Source organism: Choloepus didactylus, chromosome 1 (genome assembly GCF_015220235.1).
Source record: "Choloepus didactylus isolate mChoDid1 chromosome 1, mChoDid1.pri, whole genome shotgun sequence".
Classification (NCBI taxonomy): Eukaryota; Metazoa; Chordata; class Mammalia; order Pilosa; family Megalonychidae; genus Choloepus; species Choloepus didactylus.
The window spans coordinates 14,285,849-14,306,130 of record NC_051307.1 but is presented as its reverse complement, the minus strand read 5'-3'; the positions used below and the strand labels follow the sequence as shown (position 1 = coordinate 14,306,130).

General features: G+C 38.4%; 1 protein-coding gene across 8 annotated transcripts in view; it reads left to right on the top strand.

The window, feature by feature from the left end:
• ITSN1 (intersectin 1) overlaps nt 1–20,282 on the top strand; it is a 262,634-nt gene that overhangs the window by 78,457 nt on the left and 163,895 nt on the right. For all 8 annotated transcript variants that reach the window (XM_037832091.1, XM_037832111.1, XM_037832102.1 and 5 more), the window contains exon 2: nt 17,979–18,038. In XM_037832091.1, the coding sequence (XP_037688019.1) occupies nt 18,011–18,038 (28 nt within the window). In that variant the 5' untranslated portion in view covers nt 17,979–18,010. The remainder of the gene's footprint in view (nt 1–17,978; nt 18,039–20,282) is intronic.

Genomic DNA, 20,282 nt, shown 5'->3' with positions numbered 1-20,282 from the left:
TTTGTCTGTTTGTTTCCTTCCCCTATTTTTCTACTCATCCATCCCTAAACTAGACAAAGTGGAGTGTGGTCCTTATGGCCTTCCCAATCCCATTGTCACCCCTCATAAGCTACATTTTTATACAACTGTTTTCGAGATTCATGGGTTCTGGGTTGTAGTTTGATAGTTTCAGGTATCCACCACCAGCTACCCCAATTCTTTGGAATCTAAAAAGGGTTGTCTAAAGTGTGCATAAGAGTGCCCACCAGAGTGACCTCTCGGCTCCTTTTGGAATCTCTCTGCCACTGAAGCTTATTTCATTTCCTTTCACATCCCCCTTTTGGTCAAGAAGATGTTCTCCATCCCACGATGCCGGGTCTACATTCCTCCCCGGGAGTCATATTCCACGTTGCCAGGGAGATTCACTCCCCTGGGTGTCTGATCCCACGTCGGGGGGAGGGCAGTGATTTCACCTTTCAAGTTGGCTTAGCCAGAGAGAGAGGGCCACATCTGAGCAACAAAGAGGCATTCGGGAGGAGGCTCTTAGGCACAACCATAGGGATGCCTAGCCTCTCCTTTGCAGCAACCGTCTTCCCAAGGGTAAAACTTATGGTAGAGGGCTCAACCCATCAAACCACCTATGTCTGTGGTCATGTTAGCAACCATGGAGGTGGGGTAGGCGAATACCCCTGCATTCTCCACAGGCTCCTCAAGGGGGCACTACATCTTTTTTTTTTCCTTGTTTTTCTTTTTTTTTTTTTTAACTTTCCCTTCTTTTTTAAATCAACTGTATGAAAAAAAAGTTAAAAAGAAAGCAAACATACAATAAAAGAACATTTCAAAGAGACCATAACAAGGGAGTAAGAAAAAGACAACTAACCTAAGATAACTGCTTAACTTCCAACCTGTTCCTACTTTACCCAAAGAAAGTTACATAATATAGCAACATTTCTGTGAACTTGTTCCTACTATATCCATCAGAAATTAACAGACCATAGTCATTCCTGGGCATCCCCAGAATGTTAAATAGCTTATCTGTTCTTCTTGGATTATTGTTCCCCCTTCCTTAATTGCTCTCTATTGCTAGTTCCCCTACATTCTACATTATAAACCATTTGTTTTACATTTTTCAAAGTTCACATTAGTGGTAGCATATAATATTTCTCTTTTTGTGCCTGGCTTATTTCGCTCAGCATTGTGTCGTCAAGGTTCATCCATGTTGTCATATGTTTCACGAGATCGTTCCTTCTTACTGCCGCGTAGTATTCCATCGTGTGTATATACCACATTTTATTTATCCACTCATCTGTTGAAGGACATTTGGGTTGTTTCCATCTCTTGGCAATTGTGAATAATGCTGCTATGAACATTGGCGTGCAGATATCTGTTCGTGTCACTGCTTTCCGACCTTCCGGGTATATACCGAGAAGTGCAATCGCTGGATCGAATGGTAACTCTATATCTAGTTTTCTAAGGAACTGCCAGACTGACTTCCAGAGTGGCTGAACCACTATACAGTCCCACCAACAATGAATAAGAGTTCCAATTTCTCCACATCCCCTCCAGCATTTGTAGTTTCCTGTTTGTTTAATGGCAGCCATTCTAACCGGTGTTAGATGGTATCTCATTGTGGTCTTAATTTGCATCTCTCTAATAGCTAGTGAAGCTGAACATTTTTTCATGTGTTTCTTGGCCATTTGTATTTCCTCTTCAGAGAACTGTCTTTTCATATCTTTTGCCCATTTTATAATTGGGCCGACTGTACTATTGTCATTGAGTTGTAGGATTTCTTTATATATGCAAGATATCAGTCTTTTGTCAGATACATGGTTTCCAAAAATTTTTTCCCATTGAGTTGGCTGCCTCTTTACCTTTTTGAGAAATTCCTTTGAGGTGCAGAAACTTCTAAGCTTGAGGAGTTCCCATTTATCTATTTTCTCTTTTGTTGCTTGTGCTTTGGGTGTAAAGTCTAGGAAGTGGCCGCCTAATACAAGGTCTTGAAGATGTTTTCCTACATTATCTTCTAGGAGTTTTATGGTACTTTCTTTTATATTGAGATCTTTGGTCCATTTTGAGTTAATTTTTGTGTAGGGTGTGAGGTAGGGGTCCTCTTTCATTCTTTTGGATATGGATATCAACTCTCCCAGCCCCATTTGTTGAAAAAACCATTATGACTCAGTTCAGCGACTTTGGGGGCCTTATCAAAGATCAGTCGGCCATAGATCTGAGGGTCTATCTCTGAATTCTCAATTCGATTCCATTGATCTATATGTCTATCTTTGTGCCAGTACCATGCTGTTTTGGCAACTGTGGCTTTATAATAAGCTTCAAAGTCAGGGAGTGTAAGTCCTCCCACTTCGTTTTTCTTTTTTAGAGTGTCTTTAGCAATTCGAGGCATCTTCCCTTTCAAATAAATTTGATAACTAGCTTTTGCAAGTCTGCAAAGTAGGTTGTTGGAATTTTGATTGGGATTGCATTGAATCTGTAGATGAGTTTGGGTAGAATTGACATCTTAATGACATTTAGCCTTCCTATCCATGAACATGGAATATTTTTCCATCTTTTAAGGTCCCTTCTATTTCTTCTAGTAGAGTTATGTAGTTTTCTTTGTATAGGTCTTTTACATCTTTGGTTAAGTTTATTCCTAGGTACTTGATTTTTTTAGTTGCTATTGAAAATGGTATCTTTTTCTTGAGTGTCTCTTCAGTTTGTTCATTTCTAGCATATAGAAACATTACTGACTTATGTGCATTAACCTTGTATCCCACTACTTTGCTAAATTTGTTTATTAGCTCTAGTAGCTGTATCGTCGATTTCTCAGGGTTTTCTAGATATAAGATCATATCATCTGCAAACAATGACAGTTTTACTTCTTCTTTTCCAATTTGGATGCCTTTTATTTCTTTGTCTTGCCGGATTGCCCTGGCTAGCACTTCCAGCACAATGTTGAATAACAGTGGTGACAGCGGGCATCCTTGTCTTGTTCCTGATCTTAGAGGGAAGGCTTTCAGTCTCTCACCATTGAGTACTATGCTGGCTGTGGGTTTTTCATATATGCTCTTTATCATGTTGAGGAAGTTTCCTTCAATTCCTACCTTTTGAAGTGTTTTTATCAAAAACGGATGTTGGATTTTGTCAAATGCTTTTTCAGCATCTATTGAGATGATCAATTGATTTTTCCCTTTTGACTTGTTAATGTGTTGTAATACATTGATTGATTTTCTTATGTTGAACCATCCTTGCATGCCCGGAATGAACCCCACTTGGTCATGGTGTATGATTTTTTTAATGTGTCTTTGGATTCGATTTGCAAGTATTTTGTTGAGGATTTTTGCATCTATATTCATTAGGGAGATTGGCCGGTAGTTTTCCTTTTTTGTAACATCTTTGCCTGGTTTTGGTATTAGATTGATGTTAGCTTCATAGAATGAGTTAGGTAGTGTTCCATTTCCTTCAATGTTTTGAAAGAGTTTGAGTAAGATTGGTGTCAGTTCTTTCTGGAAAGTTTGGTAGAATTCCCCTGTGAAGCCATCTGGCCCTGGGCATTTATTTGTGGGAAGATTTTTGATGACTGATTGGATCTCTTTGCTTGTGATGGGTTGGTTGAGGTCTTCTATTTCTTTTCTGGTCAGTCTAGGTTGTTCATATGTTTCCAGGAAATTGTCCATTTCCTCTACATTATCCAGTTTGTTGCCATACAGTTGTTCATAGTATCCTCTTATAATTTTTTTAATTTCTTCAGGATCTGCAGTTATGTCACCTTTTTCATTCCTTATTTTGTTTATATGGGTCTTCTCTCTTTTTGATTTTGTCAGTCTAGCTAGGGGCTTGTCAATCTTGTTGATCTTCTCAAAGAACCAACTTTTGGTGATATTTATCCTCTCTATTGTTTGTTTGTTCTCTATGTCATTTATTTCTGCTTTAATCCTTGTTATTTCTTTTCTTGTACTTGGTTTAGGATTGGTTTGCTGTTCATTTTCTAGCTTCTTCAGTTGATCCATTAGTTCTTTGATTTTGGCTCTTTCTTCCTTTTTAATATATGCGTTTAGTGCTATAAATTTCCCCCTTAGCACTGCTTTTGCTGCATCCCATAGGTTTTGGTATGTTGTGTTCTCATTTTCATTCGTCTCTATATATTTAGCAATTTCTCTTGCTATTTCTTCTTTAACCCACTGATTGTTTAGGAGTGTGTTGTTTAACCTCCAGGTATTTGTGAATTTTCTAAGTCTCTGATGGTTATTGACTTCTAATTGTATTCCATTGTGGTCAGAGAATGTGGTTTGAATAATTTCAATCTTTTTAAATTTATTGAGGCTTGTTTCATGTCCCAGCATATGATCTATTCTGGAGAAAGTTCCATGAGCACTAGAAAAGTATGTGTATCCTGGTGATTTGGGATGTAATGTCCTGTATATGTCTGTTAAAACTAATTCATTTATCAGATTGTTTAGGTTTTCAATTTCCTTATTGGTCTTCTGTCTGGTTGATCTATCTATAGGAGAGAGTGATGTGTTGAAGTCTCCCACAATTATTGTGGAAGCATCAATTGCTTCCTTTAGTTTTGCCAGTGTTTCTCTCATGTATTTTGTGGCACCTTGATTGGGTGCATAGACATTTACAATTGTTATTTCTTCTTGTTGAATTGCCCCTTTTATTAGTATGTAGTGGCCTTCTTTGTCTCTCAAAACATCCCTGCATTTGAAGTCTATTTTATCTGAGATTAATACTGCTACACCTGCTTTCTTTTGGCTGTAGCTTGCATGAAATATTTTTTTCCATCCTTTCACTTTCAGTTTCTTTGTGTCCCTGTGTGTAAGATGAGTCTCTTGTATGCAACATATTGATGGTTCATTTTTTTTGATCCATTCTGCGAATCTATATCTTTTAATTGGGGAGTTTAATCCATTTACATTCAACGTTATAACCGTGAAGGCATTTCTTGAATCAGCCATCTTATCCTTTGGTTTATGTTTGTCATATTTTTCCCCTCTGTCTATTAATATCCTTTATTGTACCCATACCGAATCTCTTTAGTACTGAACCTTTCTCCAAGTCTGTCTGTCCTTTCTTTGTTTCTCTGTCTGTAGGGCTCCCTTTAGTATCTCCAGTAGGGCAGGTCTCTTGTTAGCAAATTCTCTCAGCATTTGTTTGTCTGTGAAAAATTTAAGCTGTCCCTCAAATTTGAAGGAGAGCTTTACTGGATAAAGTATTCTTGGCTGGAAATTTTTCTCATTCAGAATTTTAAATATATCGTGCCACTGCCTTCTCGCCTCCATGGTGGCTGCTGAGTAGTCACTACTTAGCCTTATGCTGTTTACTTTGTATGTGGTGAATTGCTTTTCTCTTGCTGCTTTCAGAACTTGCTCCTTCTCTTCTGTGTTTGACAGTGTGATCAGTATATGTCTCGGAGTGGTTTTATTTGGATTTATTCTATTTGGGGTTTGCTGAGCATTTATGATTTGTGTATTTATGTTGTTTAGAAGATTTGGGAAGTTTTCCCCAACAATTTCTTTGAATAGTCTTCCTAGACCTTTACCCTTTTCTTCCCCTTCTGGGACACCAATGAGTCTTATATTTGGACGTTTCATATTATCTATCATATCCCTGAGGTGCATTTCGATTTTTTCAAGTTTTTTCCCCATTCTTTCTTTTATGCTTTCATTTTCCATTCTGTCATCTTCCAGGTCACTGATTCGTTGTTCAACTTCCTCTAGTCTTGTACTATGAGTGTCCAGAATCTTTTTAATTTGGTCAACAGTTTCTTTAATTTCCATAAGATGATCCATTTTTTTATTTAGACTTGCAATGTCTTCTTTATGCTCTTCTAGGGTCTTCTTGATTTCCTTTGTCTCCCGTACTATGGTCTCATTGTTCATCTTTAGTTCTTTCAGTAGCTGCTCTAGGTGCTGTGTCTCTTCTGGTCTTTTGATTTGGGTGCTTGGGCTTGGGTTATCCATATCGTCTGGTTTTTTCATATGCTGTATAATTTTCTGTTGTTTTTGGCCTCGTGGCATTTGCTGAACTTGATAGGGTTCTTTTAGGATTTGTAGACCAATTGAAGTCCTTATCTCTAATTTATCAGATCTACAGCTTCGTGGAGTACACTTTCTCTAACTAACCAGCAGGTGGCGTCCACGAGCCACCTGTTCTCCACAAGCCAGTTCTCCCCTGCTTAGCCTTTTTGGTGGGTGGGGGAGTGAGTCTTGTGGGGTCCAATTGGTGTACCAAGCTTGTGTGTGTAGTTGGTGTTGCCTGCCCTGTATATGGGACGTGTTTCTGGGCAGTCAGGGAGGGGGGTGGCCCTAACAATCAAATCTCCCTGGTGATCTTAGAGTCTTATAGCTGCTGCAATAGTCTAATCCTTCAGTTCAGTCCTGCCACAGTTTGTCTCTGCCACTGACCCACAAGTCCTTGGTATTGGCGTATGGCTCCTGAGACTTGCAAGTGGGCCCCTCTTCCAGGCTGTGCACCCCGGGTCCTCTGTTGAGGGATGACTGTGCTATGTCACAGGTGAGTGCCGTCCCCCCAGGGCGGTTCTGGGCTGCTGGGCTGTGTAGGGAGGCTCCCAGTCTGCTGAAATGATGGCTGAATGGGGCTTTGTTAATTCACACTGCTCCACCTTCCCAACTCTGGGACAATCAGCTGAGGTTGGAGGGAAGGCTAATGTCCACGCCCAGTTTTGTGGTATGTGCCTGTTATTTGAAGCACTTCCATCACACTGGGTTGTCTGAGGCAGCTCTGGGCTATGGGGCTGGCGATGGGCAGGAGTGTTTCCTGTCCACCGGGATGATGGCTGTGAGCGGACACCCCCCTTTTCTTGGGAAGTTGTGGTGTTTAGTGAATTTTCTCAGCCACTGGATTATTGCGTTTTGTCTCAGAGCTCTCCTAGTTCTGCTCTTGACTTGACCTGCCCAAATAGCAAGTCTTTGAAGCTTTCTGTATTGGGCTTCTTAGAGTAATTGTTTTAGAAAAAGAAAAAAGGATTAAAAAAAAAAACAAAAAAAAACGGGCCCTCCTCAGAGATCTAATGGGTTATTGAAATGCTAAGAGACAAAGCAACCAGGGCTATTAAGGAAAGGTCCACAGGGCAGAGAGATCAGCTTTTCTTCGGGATTTGCATATGCGCCTCAGGGCCTGAGCTCTGCCCTTCCCCTTTCTATGTTCACCAGAACTCCAAAAATCCTCCGCTTTTATTTTGGACTTTTTCGTGTTGTTTTTTTTTCTATGTCTGTCTCCTCTCTGCTGGGCTGGCTGCTCTCAGATTCTCTGGTGTCTGGTCTCAGTCTATCTATGTTTGGAGTTTGGATCAGTAGAATGAGTTTCCGATAAGGGCTGCCACTGCAGTTCTCCCTTCTCCTTCCCGGAGCTGACAGCCCCTCCTCCCCCGGGACTGAGCCTGGCAGGGAGGGGCGCGGGTCCCCTGGCCGCAAAAACTTACAGATTTCGCTGATCTCAGCAGTTCCACGTTTTCATGAGTGTTGTATGAAGTATGCCCAAAGTCAGATTGCTCTGTGGTGTCCAGTCCACGCAGTTTCTGGCTTTCTACCTACTTTCCTGGAGGAGTAACTAAAACATACATCTCACCAGTCCGCCATCTTGCCCCGCCTCCAGTGAGAAGCTTTCGGATGCCGGGAAAGCCTCATTGCTCGCCGTTACGAACAACTCTCAGCGCGCAGGCGCGAAAGTTAACGCTCCCCCGTCCTCCCTCGGAGCGCTATGTCCTGCGTAGGCGCAGCACCTGCTTCCCGCCCCTCCGCTCTCCCGCGCTATCGCCCCCAGTGTCTGTAGGTAGCTTTTTGATGACTGGTTGGACTTCTTTGCTTGTGATTGGGTTGTTGAGGTCTTCTGTTTCTTCTTGGGTTAGTCTAGGCTGTTCATGTGTCTCCAGGAAATTGTTCATTTCCCCTAAATTGTCTAGTTTTTTGGCATACAGTTGATCATAGTATCCTCATGATTTTTTTTTTTTTAATTTATTCAGGATCTGTAGTAATTATTCCCTTCTCATATCTGATTCTGTTTATTTGGGTTTTCTCTCTTTTTGACATTGTCAGTCTAGCTAAGGGTCTGTCAGTCTTCTTGATCTCAAAAAACCAACTTTTGGTTTTCTTTATTATCTCTGCTGTTGTTGTTGTTTGTTCTCCAGCTCATTTATTTCTGCTTTAATCTTTGTTATTTCTTTTCTTCTACTTGCTTTTCATTAGTTTGCTAATCATTCTCTGGCTGCTTCAGTTGTTCTGTTAGGTATTTGGTTTTAGCTCTTTCTTGCCTTTTTTTTTTTAATTCATTTTTATTGAGATATACTCACATACCGTGCAGTCATACAAAAAAAGTGTACATTCAGTTGTTTACAGTTCCATTATATAGTTGTGCATTCATCACCAAAATTAATTTTTGACATTTTTATTACCACACACACACAAACAATAAGAATAAGAATTAAAATGAAAAAGAACAGTTACAGTAAAAAAGAACACTGGGAGCCTTTTTTTTTCTCTTCCCCCATTTTTCTACTCATCCATCCATAAACTAGACAAAGGGGAGTGAGGTCCATATGGCTTTCCCAATCACATTGTCACCCCTCATAAGCTACATTTTTATACAGTCGTCTTCAAGATTCAAGGGTTCTGGGTTGTAGTTTGATAGTTTCAGGTATTTACTGTTAGCTGTTCTAATACCTAAAAAGGGTTGCCTATATTGTGTGTAAGAGTGCCCACCAGAGTGACCTCTTGGCTCCTTTTGGAATCTCTCTGCCACTGAAGCTTATTTCATTTCCTTTCACATCCCCCTTTTGGTCAAGAAGATGTTCTCCATCCCACGATGCCGGGTCTACATTCCTCCCCGGGAGTCATATTCCACATTGCCAGGGAGATTTACTCCCCTGGGTGTCAGATCCCATGTAGTGGGGAGGGCAGTTATTTCACCTGCCAAGTTGGCCTAGCTAGAGAGAGAGGGCCACATCTTAGCAACAAAGAGGCACCAGGGAGGAGTCTCTTAGGCACAATTATAGGGAGGCCTAGCCTCTCCTTCGCAGCAACAGCCTTCCCAAGGGCAAGTCCTATGGTAGAGGGCTCAGCCCATCAGACCACCAGTCCCCTATGTCTGTGAGCACATCAGCAACCATCGAGGTGGGGAAGCCCAACACCCCTGCGTTCTCCACCAGCTCCTCAAGGGGGCGCTGCATATTTTCTAAAAATAACTCTTTTTTTAAAATCAACTATATATACATATTAAAAAAATACAATAAAAAAAACATTTCAAACAAACCATAACAAGGGAGTAAGAAAAAGGCAACTAACCTAAGATAACTACTTTACTTCCAACATGTTCCTACTCTATCCCAAGAAAATAACCTACAGCAACAGTTCTGTAAACTTGTTCCTACCGTACCCATATGTATAATGGTTCAGCCACTCTGGAAGTCAGTCTGGCACTTCCTTAGAAAACTAGATACAGAGTTACCCTTCGATCCAGCGATTGCACTTCTCGGTATATACCCGGAAGATGTGAAAGCAGTGACACAAACAGATATCTGCATGCTAGTGTTCATAGCAGCATTATTCTCGATTGCCAAGAGATGGAAACAACCCAAATGTCCTCCAACAGATGGGTGGATAAATAAAATGTGGTATATACACATAATGGAATACTATGTGGCTGTAAGAAGGAACGATGTCATGAAACATGACAACATGGATGAACCTTGAAGACATAATGCTGAGCGAAATAAGCCAGGCACAAAAAGAGAAATACTATATGCTACCACTAATGTGAACATTGAAAAATGTAAAACAAATGGTTTATAACATTGAATGCGGGGGAACTAGCGATAGAGAGCAATTAAGGAAGGGGGAATGATAACCTAGATAAGCTATCTTGGGTAAATTTAATGTTCTGGGAATGTCCAGGAATGACTATGGTCTGTTGATTTCTTTCTTGCTTTTTGATATATGCATTTAGAGCTCTAAATTTCCCTCTCAGCACTGCCTTTGCTGCTTCCCACAGGTTTTGATATGTTGTGTTGTCATTTTGATTTGTCTCTAGATAATTGCCAATTTATCTTGCAGATTCTTCTTTCGTTGTTTAGTAGTGTATTGTTTAACCTTCATATATTTGTGAAAGATCTGATTCTTTGGTGGTTGTTGATTTCTGGTTGCATTCCATTGTGGTCAGAGAATGTGCTTTGAATAGTTTCAATCTTTTAAAATTTATTAAGACTTGTTTTGTGCCCCAGCATATGACCTATTCTGGAGAACGTTCCATGGGCCCTAGAGAAGAATGTATATCCTGGTACTTTGGGATGTAATGATCTATATTTGTTTGTTAAGTGTAATTCATTTATCATATTGTTTAGGTTCTCAATTTCCTTATTGGTCCTCTGTCTCATTCTGTCTATAGAAGAGAGTGGTGTATTGAAGTCTCCCGCTATTATTGTAGACCTGTCTGTTGCTCCTTTCAGTTTAGCCAGTGTTTTGTCTCATGTATTTTCGAGCTCTTTGGGTGCATAAACATTTATGATTGTTATTTCTTCTTGGTGAATTATCCCTTTTAATATATAGGATCTTTCCTTGTCTCTTATGACATCTTTATATTTAAAGTCTGTTTTGTCTGATATTAGTTTGCTACCCCAGCTTTCTTTTGGTTGCAGTTTGTATAGAAATTTTTTTTCCATCCTTTCAGTTTCAGTCTCATTGTGTAACAGGATCTAAAGTAAGTCTCTTCTAAACAGCATATCAGTGGGTCATACTTTTTAATCTATTCTAGCAGTCTGTATCTTTTAATTGGAGGGTTTAATCCATTCACATTCAAATTTATTACTGTGAAGGGAGTTACTGAAACAGCCATCGTATCCTCTGGTTTTTAGTTGTTAGTTTTGTTTTTTCCCTCTCTCTTTTTTTCCTTTAAGTTACCCTTACTAATACTCTTCAGTTCTGTACTCATCTCCAGACCTGTCTCTCCTTTCTTTTTGTCTCAGCTGGTAGAGTTCCCTTTAGTATTTCTTGCAGGGCAGGCCTCTTGTTAACAATTTCTGTCAGCGTTTTTTGGACTGTGAAAATTTTAAACTCTCCCTCCATTTTGAAGGAGAGTTTTGCTGGATAATTCTTGGCTGGCAGTTTTTCTTCTTCAGAATCTTAAATATGTCATATCACTGCCTTCCCGCCTCTGTGATGCCCTTTGATTAGTCAGTATGTAGTCTTAAGTTGTTTCCCTTGTATGTAGTGAATCACTTCTCTCTTGCTGCTTTCAGAAGTTTGTCCTTCTCTTCAGGATTTGACAATCTAATCAGTATATGTCTTGGAGTAGGTTTATTTGGATTTATTCTATTCAGAGTTTGTTGGGTATCTTTGATTTACATATTTATATCATTTAGAAGGTTTGGTAAGTTTTCCTCAACTATGTCTTGAAACATTCTTCCTAGCCCTTTACCCTCACTCCTTCTCCTTCTGGGACACCAGTGATTCTTATGTTTGTTCACTTCATGTTGTTCATCATTTCTCTGAGATCCATTTCAGTTTTTCTATTTTTTTTCCCACTTGTTCTTTTGTGTGCTCGCATTCAATTACTTTGTCTTCATGTTCACTTATCCTTTCTTCTCCCTCTTCAAATCTGCTATTGTGTGTCTCTAGTATATTTTTAATTTGATCCACAGTGTCTTTTATTTCCATAAGTTCTGCTATTTTTATATTTACTCTTTCAAATTCTTCTTTATGCTCTTGTAGAGTCTTCTTGATTTCCTTTTTGTCTTTAGCCGTCTCGCTGAAGTTGTTTTGGAGATTTGTTTATACTTCTTTAATTAATTGTTGCAAACTTTGTGTCTCTTCCAGCTTTTTGATTTGTTCATTTGGCTTATTCATATCTTGTAGATTCTTCAAGTGCTTTATAATTTCTGTGGGCTTTGGGGCATTTGCATGTTTTGATAGGGTAATTTTGGGAAATGCAGGATTATTTGACTATTTATATACAATTTGGTAAAGCTATAGCTTGCTGGGGTGCAGTTTCCCAATCCTACCAGCAGGTTGTGCTGTAGCTTGCGGGAGTGCAGTTTCCCTAACCTACCAGCAGGTGGCAGCTCTCAAGTAGGACTTCCCTGAACTTCTGTGTGGTGCGTGGAGTCCAAACCGGGTGGGGAACCAATCAGGATACCCATTCTCCATTCTGTATGTGCACTGGGGACTGCCTGCCCATGGGCTGACGTGTGGGCCCGGAGCAGGTAGACAGGGAGTCCAATCAAGGGCACCCCGCAGATGGAGTGTGGGCCCTGCCTGCCCACTCTGACCACCTGCCACTCTCTGGGGTGTGGGAGGGGCTCCTGACTGTTGGTTTGGCACCTCTCCCTCCCCCCTTCTCGCTGTTGGGTCCCCACGCCCAATTCCAGACTTACTTGGGGGGAGAGCAGATGCTGCCAGGTGGGTTCCCTCACAGGAAATCCCTGTGTCCGGCTGTGGAGGATCACCCCCCAGCTAATCACCAAGGTAGGTGCACGGCAGTGCAGAGCTGCTGCTCACTGCCTTGCCCTGCAGTGGTCTTGCTACTGCCGGTAGAGTGTGTGTGTGTGTGTGTGTGTGTGTGTGCAGTCCAGATGGAAAACAAACTTACCCCATCCCTCAAGCCACCGTCTCTCTTCTGTTTCTGTTGGGGTCCCCTCCAGATACTGTGGTGGGCCCTCTGTGACCAGTCACACCCCAAAACCATGGTCCCTGGCATCCTCCGGCCCCTTTCTAGTTGCTTTCACGGCAAAGCCCATTCTGCCTCACCTGCTCCACCATCTTCCCCGAAGTACCCCTGTACTTGTTTTTTCAGGACCAATTGTAGTTTACCTATTTGAAATACAATTAAAAGTTTTCAATTTTGCCAATAATTTGGACTTTAGAAATTTTATTGCTCATGATTAAATTTGTCTTAATTGCTAAGTTTAGCATTTGTTGTGTGCCAGAAACTAAAATCCCTAATTATAAATATTTTGTTGTTGATTTTGTTGCATTGAAATCATTTCCTATTTTCTGAATAATCTCTTTCCTGTATTTATGATAGGAAAACACTGGGAATCAAATAGTAAGTCTATTTCAAAACATTTTTTGCCATGCAAAAATGACATTTCCATAAATACTAGCTTAAGGATAGTCGTTCTCTTTGGAAATACACATTTGTAGAGGTCTACTTTAAATACATAAACACTTGGGGTTTTAATGAAATTAAGGGTCAATATTTATTCCTTTGACTTTCTATAATTCACTCTCCTTTCTGAAACTGAAATGAAGAAAGGTTAAAAGACTTTTCTCAAACTATTCTATTCTAACTTTTGATTTAAAAAACCAAACATTATCTAAACTTTTTTTTTTTAGCTGCTTGTTTTAGTTTTCTCCTTTCTAAAGCAAATACCTTGCAATGGGTTGGCTTAAACAGTTCATAGTTTTGAGGCTAAGAGAAGTCCAAAATCAAGGCGTCATCAAGACTGGCGTTCTGGGGCTGGCTGCCAGCGATCCCTGGACTTGGCTTTCCTGTCAGATGGCTGTGCACACGGTGGCGTCTCCCTTCTCTTCTGGGCTCTGTTGTCTTCCAGCTCTGGCTGCCCCCTCAGTGGCTTTCTCTCTCTCTGTGACCTTCCCTATAAGGCCATCAGTAATAGGCTTAAGACCCATCCTGGGCTATACTTTATCTGAAGTGACCTCTTCAAAACGTCCTGTTTACAAAGGTTTACACCCATAGGAAAGGATTCAGTTTAAGAACATGATTTTCTGGGGTAAATAGATCCAAATCACCACATTACTCTGTACTTATTTCTCTATTGCCCAATATTTAGTCTGTGTGTGTTGCCTTTTTTTTTTGGATAGGTAAATATCAGAGTTTTTGCCTCATTCCAAAAATTAATAGTTAAGTTCAGCAGCATGCTAATGAAAGGCTTTAACAACTTAGGAAAAGCACGTATTATCACGTAAAGTGTGGAGAAAAAGGAAACAATTGTTTCATTATTCGTAGAGAAAAAACAGAAAGGAAATATAAATACCAAGCTGTTAAAGGAGGTTGCTTCTGGATAGTGAAAGCATGGTATTTCTTCTTCTGTTTTTTTTCTTTTTTCTAGTCTACATTTACCACAGTGGTCATCTATGTAACCTTTTTCATTAAAGGGGGCAGTTGTAAACCAGGAAAGTTTTAGGAGGAAGGAAATAGTATACAGATGGGATATACTGGTCTTCACAGCCCCCATATTTTATTTATTAATTCTTGAGTTATGGTAATGAAAGCAGTTTTAATTTTTTTTTTTTCTCCTGAAAAGCCTTCTCATGTTATAGGCCTTCATAATTAGCCTCTTGGGATATATATGTTTTTCTCACAGAAATCAAATTCTGATTCTGTAAAGCTTCATGAAATCCAGTCCTCTGTTATATTAGAATTTTGTTCATATACTTATGAATACTTTGATATTCACATTTTCACTCTAATTTGCATTAGGACTTATATATATGTAGAATTTGATTTGTGTTTACAGAGATGGACAAAGTTTTAATTGGTCACATTTTTAAGAATATCTGATTTTCCTTCTACACTTTCTAGACCTTATTACTACTTTAATGAAATTTAAAACTAAAATATAGCTGTTAATGTGCATATGTTACTTGTTCATAAATGTATTTGGATAATCACTAGTCATTATGTTTTTTGTAAAGTGTAGTCATGCTGGTGTAAATATTCCCTCTGAATCTTTGGACATATATTTTCATTTTCTCAGGTAAATACCTAGAAGTAGAGTGGTTGGGTAAACTGGTAGGTGTGTATTTAACTTTTTAAGTAACTGCCTAAGCATTTTCCAAAGTGGTTGTACTGTTTCACCTTCCCACTACCAGTATGCGCAAGTCTAGCTGTTCACATCCTCATCACCACTTTGTATGACAAGTCTTTAATTATAGCCACTCTAGTGGACATACAGTGGCATCATTGTTTTACTTTGCATTTCCTTGAGAGATAACGAAGTTGTGCATCTTTTATTGTGTGTTTGTTGGCCATGTGTGCGTATTATTTTGTGCAGTCACCCCTGTTTTCATTGAGTTGTCTTCAATTTTTTAGATTGTAAGTGCTATTTATATATTCTGAATCGAAGGCCTTTCTCTAATGTTTGTGTTGCAATGTATGTATAGCCATTCTGTGGCTAGCTTTTGTTAATGGTATCTTTTGCTTTTGACAGAGTCTAATTTATGACATTTTCTTTTATGAGTCAGGGTTTTTGTGTTCTAAGGAACCATGGTTTAGCCCAAGGTCATGAAGATACTCTCTCATATTTTCTTTTAGAATTTTTATATAAAATGTATACATTTTATATAAGTTTTACATTTAAGACTGTAATCTATTTTGAGTACATTTTTGTGCCTTGTGTGAAGTAAGCATCAGTGTTCCTTTTTTTTTCCCCCCACATGGATATCCAGGAGATCCACCTCTGTTTGTTGAAGACTTTCTTTTCTCCAGTGATTTGCCTTTACAGCTTTGCCAAAACTCAATTGACCAAATGTGTGGTTTTATTTCTGGGTTCTCTTTTCTGTTCCATTGATTGATATGTCTATCTTTAAACCAACGTTGAAAGGTCTTGATTACTGTTGCTTTATATTAAGTCTATACTACCAGGTAGTATAAATCCTCCAATTTTTTTCTTTTTAAAAATTGCTTTGATTATTCTAGGTCCTTTGTATTTCCATATAAATTTTAGTACTGACTTGCCAATTTCTACAAAAAAGTCTGCTGCAGTTTTGGTTGAGATTGCATTGAATATATGGATCCATTTGGAGAGAGAATTGCCATTTTAGCAACATTGAGTCTTCAAATCCATGAACATAGTGTATTTTTCCTTTATTTAGGTCTTTAATTTTACTTAGCAGTGTTATGTAGTTTTTAGTCTGGATATCTTAGACATCTTTTGTTAAGTATTTTACCTAGGAATTATCTGTTTTGGTGCTGGTATAAATTAGATTGTTTTTCATATTTTTACTTTCCAACTATTTGCTGCTACTACATAAGTATATTTTGTGAAAGATTTTTGTCATCTATTTTCTTTAAGGATATTGTTCTAAAATTTTTTTTGGTAATGTTTTTTAGGTTTTGGTATTAGGATTATATTGCTTCAAAAAAAAAAAAGTTGGGTAGTAATCCCACCTCTATTTTTTAAAAGAGTTTTCATAATTTTTCTGTTATTTCTTCCTTGAATGTTTGATAGAATCACCAGTGGAACCATTTGGGACTGTGGTTTCTTTTTGGGAAGTTTGTAATAGCAGAATTAATTTTATTACTGAACTAAGGAGTGTTCAGACAGACTTTCTTCTTCTTGTATCAATTTTAGCAAGTTTTATTTTCCAAGAAATTTGTCTATTTCATCTACATTATCAAATTTGTTGGCATAAGGATACTTCTGGTATGTTATTACTATTCTTTTAATGTCTGTAAGATCTATGGTCATAACTCCTATTTCTTTTCTGATAGAGCAATTTGTGTTCTCTCTTTCTCTGTTTCTTTTGATTACTCTAGGTAGAGGTTTCTCAATTTTGGTTTCCAAAGAACTTGATTTGGTTTTGTTAATTTTCTCTGTTGTCTGTTTTCTCTTTCTTTCATGTCTGCTCTTCCTTTATTATTTCCTTCCTTTCACTTAGTTTGGGTTTATATTGCTCTTTTTTTTTCTAATTTTCTTCTACTTTATAGTGTTTAGACCAGTATCATTTATTGTCATTGATATGACTGCTATTTTATTTGTTTTGTTTTTCCCTTCAGTTTTTTGTTCTTTCGTTCTTTCTTTCTTGCCTTCTTTGGATTATTTGTATAATTTTTATTATTCTGTTATAATTTGTCTATTTATTTCCTGGCCATCTTTGTGTGTGTGTTTTTGTTTTTGTTAGTATTTACTCCAGGGATTAAATGAACTTATCCAACCTGTTACAGTCTACTTAGAATTAATATTACATCACTTGAAGTAAAATGTAGAAATCTTGCAACCATGTATATCCCTGTATTCTCTCCCTACCTGAGTACTAGGAATAAAGAAAAGAGAACAAGAAAGGGCCCTTGGAAATTTAAAGATATGATATTTGGGGGAAAAAATTCATGAAAAAATTTGAAGATGAAATTAGAGAGCGCAAGGAACTGTCATTTTTAATCTAAAGTTCTTTACTTATTATCAGCTCTGTGCATGTAGCAAGTTGTTTAAATTAAGCATAAGGAAAATATTCAATGAGTTTTGTTTTTTAATTGGGGGAGAGGACTGGCTTCATTTTGTATTGACTGTTCATGAACAATTAAGGTCTCATGAGGATTTTTTTCCGAGCATTGGATTGGGGTTTGGTATTCTGAGCAGACATCAGTGTCCTGTGCTGTGTTCACAACCCTCCTCAGAACCTTTAAGCAGCACTGCAGGTTGTGTTTTTCATGGGTGGAACACTGGATGTGGGGTCCTCTGCCTCTGCCCCAATCCCGACTTGGTTATCGAATGTATGGTATTGCTCAAATCAGTTACCTTCTCCAGTTCACATTTCCTCATCTTTGATATGGGAATGGTGACCACAGTACCTCACTCATAGGGCTGTGATGACCACTGAATGAGCTGAGACCTGTAAATCACCCAGTGCAGTGCGTGCCTTACAAGAAGTGCTCAGTAAGAACCAGCCGTTATTGTATAACCTTCCAGCAGATGGACTAAGAGGGTTAAGAAAAGAGTATGCTTTAAGAAATTACAGATATATCGGTGATTATTAGGCTGTCCTGAGCTAATGGGATCACCCACCAGACTGAAAGCTTCTTGTGGCCAGTGTTTTAGCAATATCTTGCACTGCTTATCACTGTACCCGACTAAGAAGCTGTGCTGAGGATGAATGAATGAATGAATGAATGAATCCCTTAGTTGTAACTTTCATTTGTGGTGCTGTTCCCTAGCTCTAGTGTCGTGCTGATAATTAAAGAGAATGTGTGAGTGTGTTTTGTAAGTATGTAAGAGTGGAGTTTTCAACTTAAATGTTGTTTTTCATTTACAGGCATCAGTTAGCAAGGGAAAAGTAACAGAACCATGGCTCAGTTTCCAACACCTTTTGGTGGTAAGTTTTCAGAATTCTTTCTTGTTTGATGTACTTTGGGACTATATTTTTAAAAACTTAGTGTTATGGTAGATTTCAAATATACACAAAAGATTTCAGATATAAACAACCCTCATGCTCCCATCATCTAGTTTCTCAGTAATTATCATCAGTCATTGTCATCTCATAGTCAACATGGTTTCATCTGGATTCTTTTGAAGCATCTCTCAAGTGTCATATCATTTCCTCCATAAATGCTTTAGTATGTGTTTCTGAAAGATAAGAATTCTTTTAAAAACGTAACTACCATACCTATAAAAATTTAGTGTTGTCAACTATTGAGTCAGTGTTAAGATTTTCCCAATAGTCTTTAGATAGCTTTTTATCATGGTTTGTTCAAATTAGGATCCAAAGAAGATTCATACGGGGAGTTTAGTTAACATGTTCCCTTTGTCTCTTAGTCCTTGAGGCCCCTGCACACTCCCCGTAATCCCTGGGTTTCCTTTGCAGTTTATTTGGGTCATTTGGTTTATAATTTTTCCAAAGCCTGGGTTTGAGCATGACATTTTTGTTTGTTTTACTTTAGTTTGTCCTTTTGAAATATAGCAATCTGAATAAACATACTATTCTTCCAACTTATTACTAGGAAATTGTTAAGTACCATCCTTGCTTACTGGCTATTTTAAAGAAAGAGAGCATGCCATATTCACGTATTACTGTTGTCAGCTGTCTGATCCCGCCATCATGAAGCAAGTAAGATGGCATAAAGCACCATGCTTTTGATTACTTCTGTAAGAGCCCCGGTGGGATGCCAGGGCAGGAGTATACAAACCTTGTAAAAATCATTAGAATTACCCTGTTTTCTGTAATGTTTTGTTATTACCCCCCTTTTTAAATTGTTGGGCTTTTGTTTATAATTCCAGCAATGGATTCTGACAGAGGAATAAAAATCCCTTGGAGAATTTGCAGGACTGTGATGCCTGTGAGGGAAGGCATTGTATCTGTCTCAGTCACACTTTATCCCTGATGTCTAATACAAGGTCTGGCACTCAGCAAATATTTTTCCAGTGACTGAATAAATTTGCATTCCATCTATCACTGTCATAGCAGAGCCTGTAGAATGGGGAGACGTGATGTTTGGACATTTTGCTTTTGTGCTGGGTGCATTTACATTTTGTGTAAAATATGCATATTATATGTTTCCACCTTTTTGGAAAGAATCTAAACTTTTGAAAGCTTTCCACCTATGTAATCTAGAATTATTTTGGTAAATTCATTTGAGGACCTAGTACTACAGTGAGGAAGATCTTAGAAGTGAGGGGACATATGGGCAGCTCAAGAATGGAAACCAAAGGAACACCTAAATCCCATTCTCTTTGTTTGACCATTATTTTTTATCAGGATACCAATTTTTTAATCTTATTTTTTATTATGGAATATAACATATATACATAGAATATGATAACTTTCCAAGTGCAATTTAACAAACAGCAATTTCAAAGAATGTTATGGGTTACAGTTTCACTTATTTCCTCATTGTGAAATATATATACAAAAATGTAGTATCTTTCAATGCATGATTTAACAAGTAGTTATATAGGAAATTTCCAAAAATGTATGAGTTACATACAGTACCATAGTTTCATTTATTTCCTTATTGTGAAATATATCATATATACACAATGGTAATAACTTTCAAATTACAATTTAACACCTAGCTATAGGGCAAATTTCAAAGAATGCTATGGGTTTCAGTTCCATCATTTCAGTTCTTTCCTTCTAGCTGCTCTAGTACCCTAGCTACTAAGAAAAAGAAAATTATATAGAGATTCAGTAGTCATATTCCATTATTAAATTCCATCTTCTCTGTTGCTACCCCTTACTCTAGTTTAATCACTTTCCCAGTATTCAGGGATGTCTAGGTTGTGACCACCCTAATATGTTCATGTTGAAAAGGGGTGTCGACATTATGGAAAAAAGGGGACACATCTGGTTGATGTTCTTGAAGAGGTTATTGCCTTTCGGTTTTGGGACTTAGCTGGCATAGGAGTTCTCTGGAGGATTTAAGTTTCTGATGAATAAACTTAGTGAGTGAAACTTTTTATGGAGTCTCAGGTAGAGATCTGAGTATTCTTTAGGGTTTGGGGAACTACTGTGGCCATTTGGCATATCTAGGTGAAGCTTGCATAGGAGTAACCTCTATGACAGCCTCTCGACTCTTATTTGAATTCTCTTAGGCACTGAAACCTTATTTTGTTGCCTTTC